The sequence below is a fragment of the Macaca nemestrina genome, chromosome 2, assembly GCF_043159975.1.
Source record: "Macaca nemestrina isolate mMacNem1 chromosome 2, mMacNem.hap1, whole genome shotgun sequence".
Classification (NCBI taxonomy): Eukaryota; Metazoa; Chordata; class Mammalia; order Primates; family Cercopithecidae; genus Macaca; species Macaca nemestrina.
The window spans coordinates 97,938,014-97,965,463 of record NC_092126.1 but is presented as its reverse complement, the minus strand read 5'-3'; the positions used below and the strand labels follow the sequence as shown (position 1 = coordinate 97,965,463).

Here is a 27,450-nt window from a genome sequence, read left to right as displayed (position 1 = left end):
CTCTAGCCCTAGTTATACCAACCAAAAATGTCTCTAGATGTTGCCAAACATCTCCAGGGAGTAGGAGACAGAATCATCCATGGTTGAGAACCACTGCTCTACATAAAAGAATTGTGAAAAATGAAAAGTACTATAGAGATAAGAGATCATAGTATCTCTAAAAATATAGGAGAAATATAGAAAGAACATACATGCAGATGAATAAGTAAAATGATCTTACCTAATATATACAAGAAGCTTATTGCCCATAACAACTTGTTCATCTAAAATAGAAAGAGAAGTATCTTCAGCAATTTTCTCTCAAAACCTTTTCAGAAAAATAATCTTTATGTAGAAACAGAAAAATAAAACTTGGCATTTACAGTGAGGTAAATATATTCCCAAATAACAGGAAGTTGAGATAAGACCACTTTATTAGCTTTTGAGTTTCCATCAGATTCTTCTCACAGATAAGAGCAATATAAGCTATTTAAAGATAGATGTAGAAGGAATAGATCTGAGGGTAGAGATCTATGTATTGTTGGCCTAACCACTAACTTGGGACCAAGGGAAGGTGTAGGGCAGGCAATGAGTTGATGAACTGTACATCAGAACCAATTAATTAATATTAAGGCATAACCATACTGTGTTCTTATTTGTAATATGGACTTTCACCACCCACAGTGCTCTAGGGCTGAAAAGGCCATTGTTCCCAAATGTTTAAAGTAACAGAATTAAACTAAATGATCTTTAGGGCCCTTTCTATTCTAAGTTACATAAAAATGTAAGATTCTGCCATCTTGTGATGCGAGCCTGTTCTTTGACTAAAGAAATCAGAAAGATAATATGACAAAGTTTGAAGCCAAGGGGTCAAGGGCAACACAGAATGGAGCAGGAGCATCAACAGGGTGAAGTGGCTGGGAACGCCGATAGCGCACAGATGATGGGAATCTGTGGTTGGCAATAATGAAGAGCTGTAGTTTCTATTTTTGCTATATGAATCCTGGATATAATGCAAGCAAGTGTATACCTTTAACTTTATCAGTAATCTTTCACAAATACTCAAAATCTGCAATGTTGTTAGTGCATGTAAACTTGAATTGCTCCAAATGTATGAATAATTACATTTTGCTTCTGTTCCAAATGTTATTTGATTCAAATCAACTAGTATGACACATGGTGATCATCACCTGCATGGCATAACAACTTAATGTTTATTGGCTAACTAGATAAACACCAGTGAAAGAAAAATAAAGTCTCAGGACCCCAAACTCACTATGCCAAAAGGAAAAGTTAAGCTTCGGAACTGAGTCATGTAAAAAACAAAAACAAAAACAAATAAACGAAAAATCTGGCTCCCTTTGGTTCCTAAACAGATTGCTGCAAGATAGAAGGCCATGTCTCCCCAGCCGGCCTCCCTCATCCTGACAATGTAAATTAATAGCTGATGTTCACAAGCACTGGACAAAGATAAGACTAGAAATTATTCCTCAGCCCATCCCAAGACAAATGCATATTTGACTTCTTCCCCTATTCTATGTTTACTTTACCTTCTGTAAAATGCAGATTTACTGAGCATGAGACAAATACATAATTAAGTGTTCCTCTTTTCCCTCTTGCCCCCTCTCTAATCTTTAAACCCTGAAGTTCTCGAAATCCTCTGTGGAAAAAGCACAAGCTGAAGATCCTACTGTAGCTTGTGTCTCTTTCTCCCAGTGTGTCTCTCTCTCAACCATGGTAAAATAAGCCTCTAAACTGATTGAGACTTGTCTCAGACATTTTTTGATTTACACACCTTTCTTGCTGGAAATCTCAGGTAGAATATATCTAGCTCATGATATTCCTAGCGAGAGTTAAATGTATTTGTTTAACCTACCCATCTCCATTATTCCACTACTGTAAGCTTCTTATGAGCAGAGTCTGTGACATTTCTGTATTTCTAGCATCGAGTATAGTGTCTGGCACATAAGTAGGTAATCAGTAAATTGCTGAAATGAACTGACATAGTACTTAATTTTCTACAACCTTTCTCTTCCCAATATCTTCTTTTAGACAGCTTTTCATTATAAAAGATCATCACTTCCATTCACACATTTTAATTCTCCACTTTCATTTCTGGTAGATATAGATGCGAAAGGCAATTTTCAAATTTGCTTCAAAAAGATTAGGTTCAGGGCTACTATCAGGTACAGGAAGTTAAGACTATCAAATGACTCCCCCACCCCCACCCTTATAGTAAAAAAATGACAAAACCTGGACATCATACAGAAAGGAACTACCTGAAGTTACTAATGAGTTACTGGGGAGTGAGCACAAGCATGAGCTGGTGGGGACTTCAGCCTCATCTGGGGGAGGAGAGACAGGCAGTCACACTGTTCTTCCTGCTGGCCTGTCCCTGAGTAAGCGTACTCTGAACTGCACACATAGGGAGGCATAGAAAGGCCCCTAACCTTCCTGGCACGGGGGTGGGGGCGGGGGATCGGACACACAGGGAGGCATGGAAAGGCCCTAATCTCCCTGGCATGGGGGTGGGGGCGGGGGATTGGAAAAGTGAGGTCAGGAAACCATGAATAGGGAAGGGAGTTGGGGAATCCCAAAAGTGAAAGAATCAAAGAGGAGATCCCCAAACTGTCTGCCCACACCTGGAGAGGATCCATTTACTAAACCAGCACACAGGAAAAAGACTCAAAGCAGCTTAGTCAAAGACAAAAAACCAGGATCAAGAATGGAGCTCCCTCTCTGAAGGTTTTGGAGTGAGGAGAGAAGCACATGGGCTCTGGTGGAGAGTTCCTTCACTTGGAGAAGCGGAGATCGGGAGTTAGCTGTACAAGTAAATTACCACCTCTGTGGCTTTCGGCCCAGGTCTAAGTGCTGTCTGTGTGGCAAGCACAGCAGAGCTGGAGGCCATCACGGAAAAAGCAACAATCTTTCTGGCAAGGGAAACGTGAAGTTAAGAAACATACAGTTTAAAAATTAGGAGAATCTTGCAAAGGAACGAGAAAGAGGAAGGATCCCCAAACTCTGTCTACCCTCATCACTGACTGACCCCTGAACCATGCGTGTGGATCAGAATCAAAGCAGATCAGCCATCCAGAAATGACCTGAGGAGAGACTGCAGCTGCACAAGAGAGAGAGTTTGCAGTTCAAGCCCACCAAGAAAATTATCTGATAAAACAATGGAAAACAATACTCAGTGGTGAAAAATACCTGATAGAACAACGGAGAAGAATATTCACTGGAGAACGCATACTCTCCACACGATGTAACATTCATAATATCCAGATACAGTCCAAAATTACCCAACATGAAAAACCGTGAAAATAAAACATATTTTTCTTAAAAGTGAATCGAATCCAATCCTGAGATGAACAAAATGTGAGAACAAGCAAAGATTTTAAAGCACTATTATAATTATCCTTAAGCAAAAGAAATGGTTTCAGTGCATGAAAATTTCAACAGATAAATGAAGAGTTGCAGCAGAGAAAACAGAAACAAGAACTAAATGGAAATTAGACTGAAAAATATAACTGTTGAACATAAAAAATCACTCAGCAGATTTAACAGTTGAATTGACATGAAGGAGTTAAGAGCAAATGAATCTGAAGGAAGAGAATAGAAATCATCCAAGGTGAAAAACAGAGAGGAAAAAAGACCAAACAGAACACAGTCAAAACCCAGAGAAACAGACCTCAGAAGTGGTGGGGTAAGGACCTGCAAAAATCTCCTCCATAAAAGCAATACAAATACTGGTAAAAACTGTCAAATTGGCTTTTTCAGAACTCTTGAAATTAACTAAAAATTTGCCATAATCTGAGGAAAATTTATTCAGAAAAATGCCTGAATCTCAGGAAGACCAGTGAATTTTAGAGTTTTAACTTTATGTATTGCCATCTCCCTTTCTCCAACTCTACTGTAGTTTTGAAAATCAATTATTGCCTTACAACTTGGGCAGCTGTGAAAACAAGTAGAACACAGCGGGTTTGACAGCGACAGGAGGCAGCCAAATGCCTAGGCAGATAGGGGCGGGTCCCTCGTGAAACCCCACCTTCAAGCCAAAAAACAGCCTGAAGGCTAAAAGACCAGATTACTGGTCACGGATGAAATCTGCAACATGGAGTGAGAACTTCTGTTTCTGTTTGCACATCCTCTCCCAGTTGATTCTTTCTGAATAATGTCTTTTAACCAATTGAATGTTGCCTTTTCCAATACTGCTATGGCCTGTCCCTCCCCTATTCTGAGCCCATAGTAGCCCCAGACTCACCACATTGAGGGGACTTTCCCGCCTTCGGGTAGCGGGACCACCCCCGCATCCCCTCTCTGCAGAAAGCCATTTCATCACTCAATAAAACTCCCCACCTTGCTCACTCTTCAATTGTCAGCGTATCCTCATTCTTCTTGGATGCTGGACAAGAGCTGGGGAGCCACCAAGTGCAGGTACCCAGAAAGGCTGTTACACTGGCCTTTTGCCTTCGCTGACAAAGGGCAGCCACCCCACACAATGGGGCCAGGGGCCGACCAATTGCTAACATGCTGCCTTCCATCAGGCTGTGTGGATGGTAAAACTGAAAGAGCTAATTAGCACACTAACACCCCATCTGGGGCTTCAGGGTTGTGGGCACCCTTGTCTGGGTGCTGCTGCATTCCCCTCAAGGCCACGGGCCTCACATGGAGCTTGCTCCTGTGTCAGCGCTTGGAGTGGCCAGCCAGATCCCACACTCGCTTGCTCATGTGCTCCCTCCCACAAGGGGCTGAGCGCAGCAGGCCAAGTAGACAGGGTGCCCCTGCTGCACGTCCGGCAAAAGGCCGAGAGAAAATTCCTGTGTCAATCTTGTAGCCCCTCAAATGCCCCATCCTCAGAAAATTGTCACTATTTGACCTATCTGGCAGCTTACTTAAAAGCTCCATTTTCAGGGCTTATCTTTTTTTTGCCCTAACTCAGAACTCACTCTGTGGGAACAGCACTATCCCCAGGACATTTGTGGAAACAGTCAGTGCCATTGTTCAACATTACAGCGGGCTGAGACAGTGTTAGTAGTTGGGACTAATAAGTGGTGCACCAAAAACCTTAAAAGGAAAAACTGGAGAACGGGAGATCTGCGGGGGCTTTTGAAAAGTTCTAACATATTCCTGGAATTCTAAAAGGGTGTATGCATATAAAGGGCTTTGCACATACCCAGGGAAATTCTCAAAGGCCCTAATTTATAACCCATGGCTGACTTTGCAGCTCTGTGCAAGCAGGAAGGGAAGGCTACAGCAGAATTCTAAACTGCCTGCCAAAGAACTGAAAATTCCAAGATAAAATGAAGCAAGAACTGATAGGATTAAAGTGAGAGAGGGACAATTCAACAATATTTGGAGACTTCAATATCCCACTTTCAAAAACAGACAGAACAATCAGTAGAAGATGAACAGGAAATAGAAGACTTGAACAAAACTATAAGCAAATAGACCTAACAGACAAAGAAGCCCAGAGAATTTCACCCCAAAATATGGCACCATGGTATGCAGATTATTTTAAATTAAGGGTCCTTCAAGGTCAGCATATGCTGGGAGAGACTTGTGAAAGGAAAATAAATCTTGTGACCCCAAAATCACTAAGCCAAAGGGAAAAGTCAAGCTGGGAACTAATGTCAGGCAAACCTGATCCCATTCTATCCCTAAATAAGACAGCTACAAAGATAAGAAGCTACATACCTCCCTCACAATTTACCCACAAGGAAATTCCTTGTGGACAAAGGGTAGACAGAACTCAAAGTCATCCCTTTGAGGCTCACCTGAGACAAATGCATATCTAATTGATTCCTCTGACCTATTGTTTATGTAAAAATGGAGATTCACTGAGCCAGACTAAATTGTGTATTCAGTGGAAGGCTGATCAAGGACTCAAAAGAATGCAACCTTTTGTCTCTGACCTACTTCTAACCTGGAAGCCCTCACTTCGAGTTGTCCTGCCTTACCAGACTGAACCAACGTACATCTTAAACATATCGATGGATGTCTCATGTCTTCCTAAAATGTATAAAAGCAAGCTGCCCATCTCAGACACGTGTCGTTAGGACCCTGAGGCTGTGTCACCGGTGCATCCTTAACCTTGGAAAGATAAATTTTCTAAACAGACTGAGGCCTGGGTTAACAGGTCTCAGTAACTTCAATAGGTTAAAGATATTTTGAGTTAATAGGCTCTACTCTGACATTATGTGATCTACCTTAAGACCGGACCCTCCAAAGAAAACACAATTAATTGCCTTCCATCCCTTTCCTGAAATCTCTTTATCTATTGAGGAAAAGAAACCTAAGGAATACAATCGCACCTCTACAAGCTTTTTCACAAGATAATGTTTGCTCTCAACAATGATCCAAATATTGTTGGATCATTCAAATTCCAAAGACGATCCTTTACAAGTTAACTTCTGTCTCCCAGGTCCATTCATTCCCCTAATAATCATTTTTAACTCCTTAAAAGAACTGCCTATTTCCCCATCTCCCTTCTACCCCATAAGAAAGGGTGCATCTGTACCTCCTTGGGTTTTCAAGTCATCATAATCCTTCAATTACCCTATGTTTATGCATGTTAACAAAAGTATATGCCTTTTTCTACCCACTAATCTATTATTAATTCATTTCAACAGACTTAGACTCAAAGTTTCAGAGGGAAAGTTTAAATTTCCCTACAGACATCTATGTAACACTCTACCCAACAACAGAAGACATTCGACATATTACTATGCTCAAGTGCACATAGAACATTCTCCAGAACAGACCTTATGTGAGGTCATAAAGTAAGTCTCAACAAATTCTTAAAAGATAGAAATCATAAAAAGTACATTTTCTGACCCCAAAAAAGTAGAAATCAGTATGAGAAGGAAATGTGAGAAATTCTCACATAGGTGGAAATTAGACAACACACTTCTAAATCACCAGTCAAGACATGACAAGAGAAATTATAAAATACTTTAGGATGAATGAAAATGAAGACGACATACCAAAACGTATTGCTTAGAGGAATATTTGTAGCTGTAAACACCTAATTAAAACAACAACAACAACAACAACAAAACAACAAAGACCTCAAATCAACAATATGAGCCTCTACCTAAACAGCTTCTAACCCAAAGAGCTGAAGAAAGCAAATAATAGACTAAAGTTGAATGCATGACATCAAAATTGGTTCTATGAAAAGATCAACAAAACTGACAAACCTTTAGGCAAACTAAAAAAAGAGAGAAGAGTCAAATTACAAAAATTAGTAATGAAAGAGACATCGCTACTGACCTTACAGGAAAAAAAGGAATTATGAAGGAATACTATAAACAACTATATGCCTACATATTAGATAATGCAGATGAAATGGTCAAATGTCTAGAAATTTTAAAACTACTAAAACTACTGAAACACTAAAAAAGAAACAGATAATCTGAGTAAACTCCAACAAACAAAGAAACTAAACTAGTGCTATGGTCTGAATGCGGCACCCAATTCATGTGTTGCAAACTTCATCCCCAATGCAACAATGCTGGGAGGTGGGGGCCTTTGGGGAGGTGTTTAAGTCATGAGGGTTCCACCCTCATGAATGGATTAATGCTGTAGTAAAAAAGGGCTTGATGGACTGGGTTCACTATTTTTCCACTCTTCTGCCAAGTGAGGACACAATGTTTGTTCCCACTTGCCCTTCCAACTTCCACCACGTGAGGACACAGCAAGAAGGCCTTCATGAGACACCAGGTGCCAGCACCTGGATTTTGGACTTCTCAGCCACCAGAACTGTAAGACATAAGTTTGTCTTACCCAGTCTTAGGTATTCTGTTACAGCAGCACAAAACAGACCAAAACAACTAATAATGTTAAAACTTCCAATAAAGAAAAGCCCAGGCCCACATGGCTTCATATTGAATTCTACCAAACATTAAAAAAGTTAACACTAATCCTTCACAAACTCTTCCAAAAAATAAGAGAGAATACTTCCTAACTCATTCTATGAGGCAAAAATACCAAGACACACTAATAACAACACTGGTATTCTTTTGATAACAAGATATCAAAAGAAAACAAAACTGTAGAACAATATCTCTTATGAATATAGACACACAAATCCTTGAGAAATAGTAGCAAACTGAATCCAGCAACATAGTTAAAAGATTATATACCAAGTGAGATTTATCCCAAGAATGCAAGGTTGGCTTAACATACAGAATTAAATAGATCATATCAATAAAATAAAGGACAAAATCCACAAGATAATCTTAACAGATGCAGAAAAAGCATCTGTTAAATCCAACAGTCTTTCATGTTAGAAACACTCAAACTGGGTAAAGAAAACTTCATTGAATGGGTAAGACTATCTACATCAAATTTAATGATGAAATATTGAGTGCTTTCCCGCAGTATCAAGAAAATAAGACATCCATTCTTGCCACTTTTGTTCAACACTGTGTTAGTGGGTGTAGCCGGCCCAATTAGGGAATAAAAACAAAGGCATCTAGATTAGAAAGAAAAAAGTATAATTATTTTTATTTGCAGATGACATAATCTATATTTTCCTTAGCAAGTTCTAAGAAATTAACTTTAAAAATTAGAACTAATAAATGAATACAGCAAGGACGTAGGATACAAGGTCAATATACAAAAATCACACTAGCAATTAACATCCTATTTCACACTAGCAATTAATACCCTGAAAATAAAATTAAGAAAACAATTCCATTTATAAGAGCATCAAGGTGAATAAAATACTTAGGAAGTATATGACCTATACATTAAAAACTGCAAAATATCATTGAAAAAAAAGTAATGAAGACCTAAATAAAATGAAAAGATATGCTGTGTTCATGAACTGAAAGATTTGGTAATATTAGGATAGTAATAAAATTGATATACAGATTCAAAGCAATCCTTATGAAAATCCCAGCTGCCTTTTCTGCAGAAAAGTGGAAAGCAAAGTGACTTTAAGACCAAAATAACCTGGGTACAGTGGCTGGCTCACACCTATAATCTCAGCTACTTGGGAGGCTGAGGTGGGAGGATTGCTTGAGGCCAGGAGTTCAAGATCAGCCTGGGCAACATAGCAAGACCTTGTCTTAAGAATTTTTTTTTTTTAAATTCAGCAGGGCATGGTGGCCTGTAGTACCAGCTACTTGGGAGGCTGAGGCAGGAGGATCACTTGATCCCATAAGTTTGAGGCTACAATGAACTATGATCACACCACTGTACTCCAGCCTGACTGACAGAATGAGATTCTGTCTCTAAAAGAAAATTAATTTTAAAAAGATAAAAATAGAAAAACATATCACATTCATACATTACAAAATTCTACAGTGTTAAGATAGCAATTCTCTCTCCAAATTAATCGATAGCGTCAATGCAATCTCAAAGAAAATCAAACGAGTTTTTTAAAAAAAAACTGATGAGCTGATTTTAACGTTTATATAGAATGGCAAAGAACCTGGACTAGATAAGCCAATTTTGAAAAAGAAAAACAATATTGTAGGACTTAAAATATGTGATTTTGAGACTTACTATGAAGTTACAAGAAGCAAGACAGTGTATTACTGGACAAGGATAGACATACAGCTCAAGAGAACTGAAGAGACCACAGAAACACACCCACAGTTACACGGTCACTTGACTCTTCATAAAGGTGTCAAGGTAATTCAATGGAAATAAGATAATCTTAGCAATAAATGGTAAGACTTACAGGAACAACTGATAGCTGTATGGAAAAAAATCCTTGAACTTCACCTTGCATCATTTATAAACATTAACTCAAAATGAATTATAGGCCTAAATACAAGAGGTTAAAACTATTAAATTTCTACAAGAAAATGTGGGAGAAAATATTTATGTCACTAAATTGAACCAAGATTTCTTAAACAGAATACCAAAAGCCTAAATGACAAAAAAATTAATAAGATGAACTTCATGAAAATTAAAAAATTTTGCTCTTTGAAAAACATGGCTAAGAAAATAAAAAAGCAAGCTATGGATGAGGGTTAAAATTTTTGCCAAACATACTGGAAAAGGGCTTATATCCGGACTACATAAAAAACTCTTCCAGACTCTGATGGTAAGCTCACTACCTTGGCAACTCTGTTTTTTTTTTTTTTTGAGACAGAGTCTCGCTCTGTCACCCAGGCTGGAGTGCAATGGCGTGATCTCAGCTCACTGCAACCTCTGCCTCCCGGGTTCAAGCAATTCTTCTGCCTCAGCCTCCTGAGTAGCTGGGACTACAGGCGCCCACCACCACACCCAGCCAATTTTTATATTTTTGGTAGAGACGGGGTTTCACCATATTGGCCAGGCTGGTCTTGAACTTCTGACCTCGTGATCTGCCTGCCTGGGCCTCCCAAAGTGCTGGGATTACAGGCATGAGCCACCACGCCTGGCCAGCTTGGGAACTCTTAATAATTCAGTAATATGAAGACAACCCCAGATCATCTCCACCAATTAAAAAAAGGAAAAGGACGAAATATTTAAACAGACGAGTCACAAAAGATATGTGAATGGCTAAACAAGCACATGAAAAAACGATTAACATCACTAATGATCAGAGAATAAAAATTAAAATAATAATGAAATGCCATTATTTACTAGAATGGCTAAAGTTTTAAGAAGATTTAAAACACTGACAGTATCAAGTGCTTGCAAGGATGTGGAAAAACTGGAACTCTCAAATACTGTTGATAAGAAATGGTACAGCATTTGGAAAAACCATATAGCAGTAGCTTAGAAAGTAAAACATATATTTACCATACAATCCAGCCATTCCAACCTTAGGTATTTGCCCAAGAAAATGAACACATTTGTCCACACAGAAACTTACAGCTAGTGGTCAGGAATGGAGGGTGAGAACAAGGGGGGATACTTGAGGTAATGAAAGTTTTCAGTATCTTGACTTTATCAATATGAATTAAATATGAATATCCAGTTGTGATACTGTACTTTATTTTTGCAAGATGTTATCACTTAGGAAACTATGTAAAGACTATTTAGGATCTCTATGTGCCATTTCTTACAACTGCATGTATCTCAAAAAGTTTAACTTAAAAAAAAAAAAAACTTGTCCGCAAATGTTGTAGCAGCATTATATTATTCATAGTAGTCCCAAACTGAAAGCAACTCAAATATCCATGAAGCGGTGAGTGATTAAACAGTTTATGGTATATTCAATCCATGGAATATCATTTAGTGGTAAAAGGGAACAAAATATTAATATACATAAAACAACATAGATGACTCTCAAAAATATTATGCTTCATGCACGTTAAATGAAAGAAATAAAACACCAAAGATTACATAGTACATAATTCCATTCACATGAAGTGTAGTGACAGAAAGTAGATCAGTGACTGCCCAGAGCAGGGCTGTGGGGGAAGGATCAAGTACAAAGGGGAAGGAGGTAACTTTTTAGTATGAGAGGCTATGGCTCCTTCTACAGCTTGATTATGGTGGTGTTACATGATTGCACATGATTACCAACATTCACACTACACACATATAATTGGAGAATTTTATAACATTTAAATAATACCTTAAATACAGGAAAGCAAAAAATTAAGGCTTAGAAAATAAATACCTGTTAGCGTTCTTCCAGCATTCAGAGGAGGAGCAATGACTCTGAAAAGTTTCTGTATTAAAAGAAATAGGAAAACAATCACCATCATCTCAAATGATATTATTTAAAAAATAATCAAGAATCTTATGCTATTCATCACCATTCGCTGACAGAATTAGTCATTTACCATTAGGATTAAACATGAAAACCTTTAATCTGTACATGAAATGTTTAGAAGGGTCACTGAGAAACAATCACTGTTGTCATATTCCTCACCGAAAAAACCTATTTAATACATACCAGTTACATAAAGGGCTTAGCTGAGATTATAATTTTGATATAAAGTATCCTTTGGTTCTTAAAAGCTTTATTCTTTTAAAAGCTAGGAAGCAAGTGAAAGGATGTCCCACTAAAGTGGTAACAGAGATGACTTTAAACTGAAAATACCTAACCAGCAGCCACAGAAAGAAATAACCACCTAAACTTAAGCAGAGGCTCCCAAATATATAGCTGCCATGGATCCCCCTTCAGAGGGAGATTCCTATTTGAGAAAAAATGGATCCTTAGCATCAGGAAATGCAAATTCAGCTGTCAATTAGCATCAAAAAGCCCAAAAGAACTTTCCATGCTTTCCCACTGAAGACCTAACTACCTGCTACCCTCGTTTTTGTTAAGCTGGTATATAAACCTCTACCTCTGGCTACTCAGCTGAGATGCTTATTACTGAGTGTTCCTGCACATATGTGAATAATCCTTATCTTTTCTCCTGTTAATCTGTATATTGTCAGTTAATTCATAGCCTTCAGTTCTTTCCCTGTACCTCCCACCTCTGGGACCCAAATTGGTAAATAAAAAGTTTTTCCTCCCAACTCAAGACACCTTAGCCAAAACTAGAAAAAAGGAAAGTTTCCTATGGTAGTCATCTCAAATGTGATGACACTCTTTCATTCTAAAAAATCTAGACAATGTCAAGAGACAGGACACTCTCTCTTAATTCAGACCTCTTTAAGTACTAAAATAGCTAAACTTTAAACACTTCGAACACAAAACAAGGTAACCTCAATAGCTCAGTGTTCCATTTGAGATGTATCAGTATAAATGCAAACCAGATTTTAATATGAGGAATACAAAACCGATGCAAAACAAAAATTTCAAAAGCAACGTAACAAAAATACAGCAATCATCTTGTCAATGCAGAATGCATCAAAATAGAATCTGTTTTGAGGGATTAATTTGAGCAAAACTAGAAACTACATTAATTCTTCTGAATTGTGGCTTAGTTGTGGCATGCAGGGAGGCACTGGACCTCACTGAGGAGGCAGCTGACGAGTCTTTTTCAGGGAACTACTGGACCCTAATGAAGCAGCAGCTGAGAGGTGTTCAAGACAAAAAAAATACTTGACATTACAGACAATCAGGGCCAAACCCCCAAAACCAGGGGTAGAGGGGTGGGGGACTAATTTTAGAAACTAGAAGAGAAGTGCAACCAAAATTGAAGGGTTATGAATTAGAGGGGTACTCACCCTACCAAACTTAACATGCTTAAAGAAGCCTGAACTATCATAGAATGCTGACTTCTTAATACTGAAGATAGTTTTGGATGGCAATAAATTAGCAAAATGGTCGACTGGATGCCTTCAGCAGAGGCCTGATTTTTTTGAGGGACACTATAATAAAGCATTGGGCTAGGAGGGCACTACATGTATCTACAACTCATTCTCCACTATTCTGCCATCAAACTTAAGACAAATAAGAAAACAGATATGGGGTTTGGTTCTTCCAAAAGTAAGTCCAAATGTTTTTTAGATTCTCTTGGTAAGGAAAATAAAAAATTAGAATGAATGCTATGAAATTCTGAGTTAGTAAAAGCAAAAAATGATCAATTAATAATGGCCTCCTACCATTTTCAGGAGCCTTCCCCAAGAGAATATATCTACAAATAGCATTACTCAATAGTACATTGATTATATAAAATAGTTATACAAAATAAATTTTTCATATCTTTAGGAAAAGTTACTACAGTATCAAAAATTCTTATGAGAAAAACATGTAAAGCCTAACAAGCAAGCATTAATTTAAATTTTATCTATTGTTCTCTGGTATTTAAATACCTACTTATGTAGATAAGAAAGCAAGCAATGGCAGAAGGTATAAAATTGAAGACTATCTAGAAGTCCCAAGCTAAAAATGGGTTCAAGGTCAATAAATCTATAAGAATTTTTAAATAATTGGATAAAACTAGAAACTGTTAAAAGCAAATGGAGAATAGGAGAAAAAAAGTTAGCAGACAAAATTAATTATGTATCCAAGTCAGGAAGTATCTTACCTCCATGGGACTAATAAACTCATTCATGCCTCTGTTGTAGACATAGATCATAGCATCATATAAACGATTTTCCCAACACATGAGAACCACCTGGGAAAAGGAAAAGCCACTTGGTCCATACAATTCAGAGTCACCAATTATTTTCCTTAAAGCTTTAAGAATGGAAAAGGTCTTGAATTATCTTCCCTAATTTTTCTTGTTTCTTCTCTGATAAAAACTGAAATTCAAGGACTCAAACACAATGCAAGGCAAGGGTAACAGCTGCTGTAGGTGAAATTACTACTTTTAATAGTACAATGCTTACTTTAAGACATTCACAGTGTCTAATTTTGTCTCTTCTCTATCCTCCCCCTTTCTATATTCATTTTACCTTTGGTCTATAGTTCTACAAATATTTATTGAACACATATTCAGACCCTCTCCTAGGCTCTGGGAATAAAGTGTTAGGTAAGATAAATCCAGACTTTGTCCCTACCCTTATAGAACTTACATTGATCTTGGACGCCCACCAAAAGGAGGTAGGGGTACAAAATGGCATGTGAGTTAAGACTTGGGGAAGATACTCAATTACACAAATAATTCATTATTTACAAATGTGGTAAGCACTATTAACCTGACTGGTCTGGAGTATTCAAAAAGTCACCCCTGAAGGAACAACATTTAAGGTGGGACCTAAATGTGAGCCGCAAGCAGAAGTGCAAGCTAGGAATTCTGTAGGAAGAAGCAAGAGTAAGGATGAAGGACCTAATGTGGAAGTGAGCTGGAAGTGCTTAAGGATGGAGAGAAATCAATTTGAGAAAACATTTTAGAAGAGGACTAGATATGAGTTTGAGTATACAGTACTCTATATTCTGTCCCTATGACAGCTATATAATACTATAAACAGTGGCAAGAGGAGAAGGGCAGAAGTCAGCAAAGGAGAATGACAAGCGGGAGTGAGAGGTAAGAAAGAAAATGGAAGTGAGATGTGCTGGGAGAGTCTTTCTAGAGAAGGCCTGTTCTTGGACTTCTACGACTCTCTCTCTACCCCTCTCTCAGCCAGTACCATGATCATGCATCTCTTCGCTGATGACTAACACATTTACAGCTTCAGCCCTAACCTCCCTCTAACCCGTACATATATCCAACTACTTAATTTGATATCTTCACCTGAATGTCTAGTAGCAATCTCAAAATAAAATGGCCAACCAGAACTCCTGATTTGTCTCTCAAACTTAGACCTGCCTTAGTCTTGCAATCTTCTCAAAGGAATCACTCACTATTCACCCTGTTTCTCAAACTAAAAACTAGGCATCATCCTTAAATTCTCTCATTCCCACACTCTCACATCCCAATTCATCAGCAAATCAATTCTATCTCCAAAACATTCAAAATCAGGCCATCTCTCTTCATCTCACTGTTACCATCTCTGGCCAGAATCACCTCCTGGACCAACTTCCCAACTAGTCTCTTTGCTTCCTCTGCACTTGGCCCCCATCCCTCATTCTGTTACCCCTAAAACACAGGGTGCTCATGCTTAAAACTTTTCTAATGATTTTTCATAGCACTTAGAATAAGATGGAAAGATCTATACCTTGCCCTGCAAGATCTACCTCTGTACCAAGCTCCAGATCTGCTTCCTTTTCTGTTACTTGAACACCCAAGACAAAAATTCTTTTTTTTTTTACATTAGCTGTTGCTTTTACCTATAACAATCTTCTCTTCCAAGACCTTTGCATTACTGATTCCTTATCATTTAGCTCCCAAGACTCAATGCTGCCTCCTCAAAAAGACTATCTATAATTAACCAATCTAAGGTAGCCTCATATTATCTCTCTACCATATTTCCCGGTTTGATTTTTAACATAATACTTGTATTGAAATACTTTCTGGGCTGGGTGCGGTGGCTCAAGCCTGTAATCCCAGCACTTTGGGAGGCCGAGACGGGCGGATCACGAGGTCAGGAGATCGAGACCATCCTGGCTAACCCAGTGAAACCCCGTCTCTACTAAAAAATACAAAAAAAAAAATAGCCGGGTGAGGTGGCGGGCGCCTGTAGTCCCAGCTACTCGGGAGGCGGGCACCTGCAGTCCCAGCTACTCGGGAGGCAGGAGAATGGTGTAAACCCGGGAGGCGGAGCTTGCAGTGAGCTGAGATCCGGCCACTGCACTCCAGCCTGGGCGACAGAGCGAGACTCCGTCTTAAAAAAAAAAAAAAAAAAAGAAATACTTTCTGGGTTTTTGTACACTGATATGTTCACTGTCAAACTTTTCTGCTAAAATTTAGGCTTTATGAGAGGACAAGCCTTGTTCACTAGGGATACTGAAGCATCCTCAGAGCCTGACGTTTAGTAAATGCTTCTTGAATTAATGAACAAATGCTGTTAAAAGAGTAAATACTACATTTGGTGTAGTGGACAAAGAGGCCATTGTTGACTCTAGTAAAAGTAAGATTGAAGAGTTAGGATGTGGGGAAAAAAAATGAAAATAGCAACCTAGACAATGCTTTCAAGACATCTGGCTATGACTGGGAGGAGTGAGATGGGGCAGTAACCTAGGAGGAAAAAGGAGAGAAGGTTTTATATGGAGACATAAGAAACTGAGGGGAGGATTTTGAAATTGCTATTTAACATTAAAAAGACTAGAGTATATTTACATGGTATTGGGGAAAGACTGAAAATGTTATAAAGTGTTATAAACAGAAGAAACTAAATTTTTTTTCCTATATGTGATAGGTAGGCAAAACTAGATGGACAGCATGCTCTCAAATCATCAGACCTATTGTCAGACTATGAAGACTATGCCAAATTACCCATGTTATACAAAGGCAGGTATAAAACAGGATCTGGCTTTACTTTGCAAACTCACAGCCATTCATAAAGAGCTTCCAGAAATAAAATAATCATTTTTCCAAACCCTTAATCTCTATGTGATTTTGCACACTTTCAAAAAACTTTTGCTCTAAGACTTTTGTTAGTCTTCCATATTCAAGCTCAAGAGGGCTTAGCACCTTTGCAGGAGTAACATGCTCATTACTAGGACTAATGTGGAATTAAAGAATTAAATTGTGGGCCAGGCTCAGTGGCTCACACCTGTAATCTCAGCACTTTGGGAGGCCATGGCAGGCGAATCACTTGAAGTCAAAAGTTTGAGACCAGCCTGGCCAACATGGTGAAACCCCATCTCTACTAAAAATACAAAAATTAGCTGGGCATGGAAGTGTGCGCCTTTAATCCCAGCTACTCTGGAGGCTGAGGCACAAGAATTGCTTCAACCCAGGAGGTTGCAGTGAGCCAAGATCACACCACTGTACTCCAGCCTGGGCAACAGAGCGAGACTCGAAGAAGAAGAAGAAGAAGAAGAAGAAGAAGAAGAAGAAAGAGGAGGAGGAAGAGGAGGAGGAAGAGGAGGAAGAGGAGGAAGAGGAGGAAGAGGAGGAAGAGGAAGAGGAAGAGGAAGAGGAAGAGGAAGAGGAAGAGGAAGAGGAAGAAGAAGAAGAAGAAGAAGAAGAAGAAGAAGAAGAAGAAGAAGAAAAAAATAAATTGTGAAATGTCTTAGGCCAGAATAAATACTGCACCTCCATTAAGAAACTTATTTCAAGAAACTCAATTAAGATAACTTACTGTGAGAACCTCAGATACACTGGAAGTATTTCTCAAACAATGGCTGGCTATTCATGCTAAAAAGTTCTATAACTTGCCTCTTATACCATGCTCTATATTTCAAAACTCTGGACTTACATACTAGCTCTTTTTTAAAATGGCATCATATTTTTCAAGGTAAAAATATTTATAATTCATGAGAAAGCAGCCATAGTTGAAATTCACTTGCTCAATGAAAACTATATTAGCAAACGAACAAACTGATGAAGAGGGATCAGTTAACAAGCATTTACAGAGCAACTTCTAAACGTAAACTCTACACCAAGTACCACTGGGGATGTGAAAGAGACAGAAGACGACATAATCCCTGGCTTGCAAGGCACTTACAATCTAGCTTTTACTTAAATACAGTCCTAGGAAATATATTGACAAATATAAGTTTATAATACATCTTACAAAAAGTGCTCAATAAATAATTATGGTTTTTAGAAGGCAGGGTCAGGCCTGATCAGTGAGGTAAATGTAATCAATAAAGGAATGAAGTTTACTTCATAAGTTAGTAGACTGTCTATAAACTCACCTGCTGAATATCTAGGCTGGTGATATCCATATGTACAATGAGAGCTTCCACATTTTCCATTAATTTTTTATCTTGGAAATGAACAATCAAGTCTTTCATTACTTGGGGTGTGATTCCCACCAATTTATCACTTAAAATATATGGCTCAAGGCATTCCAAAAATACTCCTTTGGCCACTGAATTCTCACTTAATTTATCATACATCTGGCTAAATAAGAGATCCCTGTAACAGAAAGGGGGGGAAAAAAACTTTTAGGAATATGCCAAATATTCATTAAATTTAGTCTCCAAAGTATATCTCATTTTTTCCCTATTTCAACTTACTCATGAATTTATTTAAAATGGCAATAATATTCACATAGAGCTTTATATTGCAAAAACTTTATATGTGTATGTATGTGTATATATATATATGTGCGTGTGTGTGTGTGTGTGTATATATATATATATATATATAATCCCAATTAATCCTCCCAACACTTCTTTAACAAATCAGAAAAGCTAAGATAAATTGTTTGCTAACAGTAACATATCTAACAAACAAGAGAGTCAGAATTTGAACCCAGCCTTCCGGCCTAAATCCTGTGTCAGTCTATTGTGGCATATTGCTTCTTAAAGACAACACTGACATGGGAACAGATAACTGGATGGACATCATGAAGCAGGAAAAATAAAAAAGGACTACTCATGATTTATCCTTCCCTCCTTCCTGGTATTTAAATATTCCTAGCTGACTTGCAGAGCCAATATGCTTCTTTGTCTAGCTATAACCCTTTGCATCCCAAAATGTTTGGCTAGTGATTATTCATTGAAGAAAAAGAAAAAAAAAGTGTTTAATACTTTAAATATAAACCTAGAAACAATTTTGTTGCAGAAACAAAAATTGTTTTAAATTACTTTAAATGTCAACAACTTCGACAATGTTTATTTCATATTTCTGTAAATAACCCATAAATAATTTGAGTTATATTGACCATAGACAGAATTCTGAATTCTCTTTTCATACATTATATGATAAGTATTATTCTAAGTTGCTATTTATTCTTTAAAATTACCATTTCGTCTAATACAATATTTCAATATGCTGAAAAATCAGAATATACTTAAGTATTCCTGTACTGTTGAATATATTACTTATTTCTAATATTTTGAGTGATATACAATGAACATCTATACAAAGCCTTTCCCATTTGGAGGGCTTAATTCCTAAATCACTCAACTTTTAGAAATTTATCTTAAGTGAAAAGATATGAAAAAATCTGTGGCACTTGAAATATGCTACAAAATTATCTTCGAAAAGCATCACAGCATCAATTGACACTGCCACCCGCAATGTATAATCATGCCAACGCATGACATTTGCAAGTTTGGTTTTTCTCCCCTGACAATTTAATAATTCTTTTATGACCAGCAAATTTGAGTTTTCATGTTTTCATTTATAAATTGTTATTGCCTTGTATCATTCACTTCTTTGTTCATTCCATTTTTAAAAAAATACAAAAATTGTGAATTTTATTTACCTGTTGAGATTATCTACTTTTTTCTAAATGTGTAATTTCTTTATACGTATATCATGTCAATTGTGGAAAGTGATAAATGGTTTGTTTATTCACAGGTATGGTCTTTCATGACAAGTCCCACACAAACGTCAAGGAAGCTCCTGAAAGGACTAGGATGGGGTTTTGACTCATCTGAAGTCGTGGAAGGGGACAGACGGAAAACAGACTGGCTACAACTGCACCCGAACTCCATGTCACCCTGCAATTAACAGCATTTGCAATATTCTGGGGAAAATCCATAGCCATTTATTTTCTTCTCAAATGCACAAATGTAATTTTATATCATTTTTCCTCTTCATTTAATATTTATCGAAATATTTTCATGTCAGTTTCATTTGAATCAATAATTCATCATATTTTTGTGATGATTGATTACTAGCCAAGCAGAAGAAACAGAGATTAATGGAGTTTTACTGGAAGAAAGAAAAAGTAACAAGACAACTAATGATTCAAAGAAAATGTCAGATTTGCTAGTCCTTGTACTCTGTAATGTGTTGTTAAAAGGAACATGCTAAAAAAGATAATTACATATTTTAGCTTAGTACAAAAAGCCTTGGAGAGAGAATTAAAAAGAGCTAAAAATTCAGTAAAGGCTACAAAAGTTAATTAACAAGGCAATCCTGTGTCAAATAGCATGTGATGCTGGTAAGATAAATGCAAAACCACACATTTCTTTCTTAACCAATCAGAAACTATAATATAAAGAAGAAAGAAAAATAAGGCTGAGCAACTCCTACTTGCATCTCTACCTTAAAATAAAATTTAAAAAAAATTATATTCAACGACAGATTCTCATCATTCTGGGGGAATATTTATTAGTGCATCAGGAAAGGGGGAGATAGAAAAGTACATACAGTCCAGGCCGGGTGCGGTGGCTCATGCCTGTAATCCCAGCACTTTGGGAGGCCGAGGCAGGCAGATCACTTGAGGTCAGGAGTTTGAGACCAGCCTGGCCAACATGGGGAAACCCCCTCTCTACTAAAAATACAAAAATCAGCTGGGTGTGGTAGCGTGTGCCTGTAATCCCAGCTATTCAGGAGGCCTAGGCAGGAGAGTCGCTTGAACCCAGGAGACAGAGGTTGCAGTGAGCTGAGATCGACTCTAGCCTAGGCAACTGAGCGAAACTCCATCTCAAAAAAAAAAAAAAAAAAAGACAAGTACACACAAAAATGTTTAGCTCTCACATTTCTTTCTATATTTAGGCATTATTCTACAGGGTGCTATCTTTGTTTCCTAGAAGGACTGACTTCAAAGTTGATGTTTACCATTTCAAGCTTAGCCTCCCTATGGCCAGTCTAACAGAAAATCTATCATAAATAATAGAGGACCAAAGAGATATTTCTACAAACTTCATTTTATAATAGTACTCACATTAAAGATATTTTTGAAGTTTATCATTTATAACTTCAAAAAGAGGACAACTGTTAAATTTACTTTGTACATTATCAATTTCATGATTTTTTAAAAGTGAAGAACAGCTTTGGTTATAAGAAATTACAAATTTAGAATTTATGGGAAGGGGAACAAGGGCATCAATCCTACCACTTGCCAATCCATACTAAATACATAACCAGAACCAAATAAGTAAATTTCCACCAAATACAAATGGTATTTAATACATCCAAAGTTGATTTGGGCTGGTTTCCTTATTTATAAAAGCAAAATTCAAACGAATTTTAAGAAATTATGTTCAAAATGCTCTATTTTCTGATACAAGTACCACAGTTTGTAAAGATTTCCTTTAAAAAGGCATGTGGTGATAGTTACACAACTGTGAATATACTAAAAACTACTGAATTGTATACTTTAAAAGGTTGAATTTTATGGTATGTTAATTATATCTCAATATAGCTATAATAAAATTAAAAAGGCCTTCTTTCCCCTAGCTTTGAAGTTAGGTTGATGCAAAATTGCAGTTTTTGCCATTACTTTTAATGACGAAATTCACAATTACTTTTGCATCACCCTAATAAAATTTTAAACATCCAGTTCTTCCACAAGTCTTGATAATTAAGATCTTTTTGTTTCTCAAACAATAGTCCTGATGTTGAACAACATGAGGGAACAAATTAAAAGACTACTTCAAGTTCACTTTGGATTTAACAGAAATATTTTTGGTTCAGATGCATACGTAACGCAAGCCACTGGAACGATGGCTCCTTAACAACTGTGAATACCCCTTACAGTGATCAAAATTCAAAGGGGTCAGTATCATCCGTGTAGAACACCCATTTTGCTTTTTTTAAAATAACTGCTTTATTGCTATATAATTCACATATAATCACATAACCCTATTTTTAAACAACGTTAAAATTATAATTATGGTTTACATAAACTCTGGATCTATTTTCAAAGTAAAACTGACACTAGGGCTACCATATATATGCTAATATATAGCCTGTATTTTGCATAGGTAAAATGACAAATCAGAAGTATCCCACAAAAAGCCTGAAGACATTGTGTCTTTTGCCTAATACTGAAAAAAAAAATACACAAAACGAAATTGAAATGAAATGGTGGAACACAGACCAAATTATGAAAATAAAGTATAAGTCTTCAAAAACAGAATTCCTGTCATTTCTGATATTAAGTAATTTACAAAAGATTCTAATGCCAAATTTTAACCAAGATAGATGTCCATAATACACTGAGCAGTATGCCCTACACAGAAAAACAAATGTGATTACTGTCACATAGTAAAAATGATTTTACATTATAAAACAGTTATTAAATATAAATAGGAATACATATACACACTAGCTTAATTAATATTACTGATGGGTATTGAATTCTCTGAGTTATGAAACTATGAGGTAACAGTGATTATAGTGTAATAATGGTTGTGGCACTAAGTTAAAATTAATTTCAGAGCATGTATTATGTTTATAATTTCACTCACATAAGAAACAATATAATATGTGAAAATAAAAGGACTGCCTATAAAAACAACATACTCAATCAGAAGACGTTAATATAAAAGGAATCTGGGGAACAGGATTAAGTGTCTGTGTAATGACCCTAGAAGTGGAAGAAGTTACCTGAAATTGGCTGGCTGAGTACTAGATGACATTTTGTTAGATTGTATTTGTATTATGCAAAATCTGAGCATTCCTTAAAGCAATGTTAATGTCACAGATACTTTACAAAATTGGAAATGTAGAAGAAAAGACCTTAGACATAAATAGGACCAAATGTCAAAAAGGATAGTATAAAGAGAACGTCCAGTTCAAAGAGAAAAGTACTATACTGGAATGAAGCTACTTACATCTGACACTTCTTTGCTACAATTTAGCATAGGGAACTGACCATTTTTAACCTTATTATCTATGGCAACTCTAAGAAAAAAAATTTTTAAACTCTACCATTTAAGTGGTTACACTGAACTATTTAATTAAACATAGAATTCTTATATCTAATAAATCTTTAGTCATTGCATGTTTGAAATGGAAGAGAACTGAAAGATGGCCTAGATGCAAACAATTAAAGTTGATCAAATGGCTTATTCAACCTTTCCTTCTAAGCTCAGGCCCATACATAGAAGAATCTTAACATTCTGATGAAAAAGAAAAGCCGTATGGTGAGAAGCAAACAAGCACAACACAGATCTAGAACAAAAGAGGGAATGTTTGACCCAATGCCTAGTTTCACAGCCCCAACCTTTCTTACATCTCTGGGAATGCTGCCCTCCCACTTTTTCTCCTATTAGAACCCAAAGAGTAGAATTAGGGAAACAGACCAGGAGGGAAAGAAAGAGAATAAGAACCCACATGCTGGAACTTCTCCCAAGCAGAGGCAGGATCTAGTACAATCCAGTCTTCGGTGTTAAAAAACAGAATTGAGCGAGAGGGAAGCCATCCGTATGCTCTTTGTACTATGGTTCAGGGAAACTGTTCATGGCCTTGATCTAGGAGTGAGTATGTAAGAGCAGGAGGAGGAAGAAAGAAAAGAGGTATGGGTATGAAAAGGACCAGGAAGAGCTGAACTGAGGAAGGATTCTCTTCCTCTTGGAGGTGAGGAGTATACACTATGACTGCTGTTCCTGTTATTTCTGAGATCTCCAACAACAAATATTGTATTTGTTTCTGACACAATACAGAGAAAGCACGCTAAGGAATCAGGAAAAATTAAAGGAAAGAAGTTGACGAAAATAAAGAAATAATAAATAAATCCTAATTTGGTGAAAATTGAGACCAGATTTTATCTTCTATGTTATATGCTGTGATTCAATACAGAAATTATTGCATTCTCAGCCATTCAATAGGTGAAATAAATGTTAGAGAATATTTCCTTTTCAAATCATATAAAAAAGAAAAGTTTATCTCCGGAATATTTTAGGGAATAACAAAATATTTTGGGAAAATATCATCAATTTTTTCTTTTTCCCTATATAATCTTTCATCTTACAACTGTTAGGCCCACTTCAACTTTATGTCACTGTGACAGTATTCTAGTATTCAAGATAATGATCACAAGTCACCCTGCAAATCAGGAGGCAAGATTACTTCATCAGTTCAACCATCAGGTATTGGATAGCTATATTGTATCAGGCACCATTCTAGGTAGAAATAGTCCGTTTTATAAAAATAAGCCTTTTTACTCTAAATAAAATTTAGTCTTTCAGGCACTTCACTTCATCTCATTTATAAATTGTCTCAATTTGAATATCAGAGTTGATCCCAGTACTTATTAGTACTAGAAATACCTCTACACCTCCACTTCCTCATCTGAAAATGAGGATAACATTACCTCTCTTTACATGGTATTTATGACAGTTAAGTAGAATATGTAAAACTGATTCATAAACTATTAAGGCTGCTTTAAAAATACAGGGACATACAACAAGGAATTGAGTGTGAAAGGGAAGTAAAGAGAGAACTAATTTGGAAAACGATAGGGTAAGGTTAGCAGACACATCATGGTGCTTTGCTTTCTAGGACACAATGATTAACTACACAATCACTGTCCATCAGCTAAAAGTAAACTAGCTGTTCAAGAGACACAAAGGTATTTCTGGCCCTAACACCTGAAAGAAATTTCTCCTGTAGGCCCTCATAAAGAAGACAATGTGTAATATAAAGTAATGTTCTTGGCCGGGCATGGTGGCTCACGTCTGTAATCCCAGCACTCTGGGAGGCCGAGACGGGTGGATCACGAGGTCAGGAGATCGAGACCATCCTGGTTAACACGGTGAAACCCCATCTCTACTAAAAAATACAAAAAATTAGCCGGGCTTGGTGGGGGATGCCGGTAGTCCCAGCTACTCAGGAGGCTGAGGCAGGAGAATGGCGGGAACCTGGGATGCGGAGCTTGCAGTGAGCCAAGATGGTGCCACTACACTCCAGCCTGGGCGACAGAGCGAGACTACATCGCAAAAAAAAAAAAAAAAAAGTAATGTTCTCAACATCCCTACTGTAAGCACGATGTATTTCGCTAATTATGTAACACTACAATTAAAACACTGGAATCAATTTGAGCCCCAAGGAGAACTTACTATAGCTATCTATGACTGCATCAGAGGTCTGACATAGCAAATTACTGCCCTCTTGATAACCTTTACTGATACTTCAAAATATGACCCAACCTTTTATGAATCAGGCTACTAGAATTTATATAAATTCATGAACCAAGTCGTATTGCATAGCGTTTTGGGAGATATCTACATAAAACCTTCACATTTGTTCTCTATCACTTACAAAGTGGTATAAGTCAGTGGTTAAAACCAAGAACGCAGAAGCTAGACTCATGTATTTGAATCCCACCTTTGCCACTGAGGCAGGAAAGTCGCAGGTTGCAGTGAGCCGAGATCGCACCACTGCACTTCAGCCTGGGCGACAGGGCGAGAGTCCGTCTCAAAAAATAAAAATAAAAAAAAAAAGTATACATACCAAAAAAAGGAGATTGTGTGTGTGTGTATATGTGTGTATATATGTGTGTGTGTGTGTGTATATATGTGTGTGTGTATATGTGTGTATATGTGTGTGTATATATATGCGTGTGTGTATATACATGTATGTATATATCTATATATAATGAATCATACACTTTTTACTTTTAAAACTCCTTAACATTGCTCTTTTGCTAGTTACGTTCTTTACTTCCAATATCCTGCCACACAAATAAATAATATATCCATAGCATCTGTCTTAGGAAAATTAATTTTATTAGGTAAATGAACTGAAAATTGCTAAAGAATCAAATTTCTATAAATTAATATTTTTTAATCTATTCAGTCAAATTCATAGAATTCCTAGCAATGGCTTATACATAAACAAGGACTACCTGTTTTCAAAATAACTGAATCTGACATGCAATGCATACTCACTTTCGCTGCAGCAGAAGGCAGTAATCAACTATGACAGGCACCGTATCCTGTAGAGGAACCATAAAGAAAGCATCAGCCCCACAACCCTGTCCAGTGGCCCACTGATAATGACGGGACTGCTTAAGATGCTATTAGACTGTTAGGAGGATATAACTTTGTATCATGCGTTTGGTAAGCAATTTGGCATTATGTGTCAAAGTCTGAAAAATAGAATGTTTGACCTAGTAATTCTATTTCTGGAAATGTACCCTAAATATGTTTAAGAATAAAACTTATTTTAATGCATTAAGGTGTTCACTGCATCTTTCTAACAGAGGGAGCAGGAGAAGGAGGGGAAGGGGAAATGGGAAAGAAAAAAAGAAACATGAATTACATTCAACAACATGGGAAAATAGTTAAGTAAATTTTATTATTTAAGTAAAATACTACATATATCTTACAAGCTTATCAAGAGTTTACAATATCATTAAAACAAATACTAGGTGAAAATATGTATTTGTCTCACAGATCTGTAAAGAAAACTCACAAAAAAAAAAGGAAACCAGAAGAAAATAAATCAAATTGATAATGGGATACAGTTGGTCCTGCTGGTGGCTCAGGTGATTAAGGTCACCCATATTTTGTCACAATCCTCCAAACCTGCTATTTTAACGTTGATTTAACGTCTCAGTTTCACAATATTTTTATTGCTTTAAATTCATCATGTACAGACTCATATCAAGTAAATGACAACCCACAATTTTGACCCTTTTCAATGGAAAGAGTCTGAGGGAGAAACAGTAGCTTATTATGACTAGAAATTGTCAAGTAACCAAGCATCAAACTTCAGCAGTATTCTTTCCTTTTCTGCTGGCTACAGGGAAATGGTTTCCTTTTAAAAATCCTGGAAGGGTTATGTTCTGGACAGAAATCTCATCAGGAGGGAGAAAGCACTATGTGAAAAAGAGCTCCACATACTAACACCTGTCTGATAAAAAGGTCAAACCTAAGGAACTCTTATTATTTGAGAGAGAGGTGACTAAAGAAGGACCTACAATCCTGAAAGGATTATAGGGCTATCCCTGACCCATCCTGCTTCCTTTACTTACGAATATTACTCATGACTACATGTAGATTTGATTCTTCGAAAATAGGAGGTAAAATTATAGATGTAAAAAGTGTTAAGAGCCATAGCAAATCTCAACCCTGAATGAGAATACAGTGGGCTAGGTAACGGGGAGTTGGTGGCAGGAGGACTTCCCTAGAAATGCTAGAGAAAATAAACAACCTTTAAAATACACAGCTGAGCTCCTAAGATAGTAAGGGCAATAGCCAGGTCTAAAAGTGAAAAGGGAACTGAAAACCAAAGCAGTAAGTTCTGAGCTGTTATTGATCCTATCCTGTAGGTTTGTTGGTTGCAGAAGAGCTTGGGTTTTAATGCCAGAAAGAAGCTGAGGCCTTAAACCCTTTTAACAGAGGGAACTGAAGCAGAGGACCTGCCTAAAACTGGGATTCTTGAAAAGCCGCATCCTCAATGAAAGGAAATTAGAAAAAAAAAAAAATCTGCCTGTTGGCAT

General features: G+C 37.1%; 1 protein-coding gene across 3 annotated transcripts in view; it reads right to left on the bottom strand.

Moving 5' to 3' along the window:
- LOC105480138 (VPS8 subunit of CORVET complex) overlaps positions 1 to 27,450 on the bottom strand; it is a 246,721-nt gene that overhangs the window by 148,147 nt on the left and 71,124 nt on the right. For all 3 annotated transcript variants that reach the window (XR_011619950.1, XM_011738646.2, XM_071091396.1), the window contains exons 21-25: positions 25,895 to 25,941; positions 18,014 to 18,236; positions 13,854 to 13,943; positions 11,549 to 11,600; positions 221 to 263 (exon numbers count right to left, since the gene is read on the bottom strand). Coding sequence is in view for 2 of the 3 variants with exons in the window: in XM_011738646.2 (XP_011736948.2) it covers positions 221 to 263; positions 11,549 to 11,600; positions 13,854 to 13,943; positions 18,014 to 18,236; positions 25,895 to 25,941 (455 nt within the window). In the remaining variant the exon portion in view is untranslated. The remainder of the gene's footprint in view (positions 1 to 220; positions 264 to 11,548; positions 11,601 to 13,853; positions 13,944 to 18,013; positions 18,237 to 25,894; positions 25,942 to 27,450) is intronic.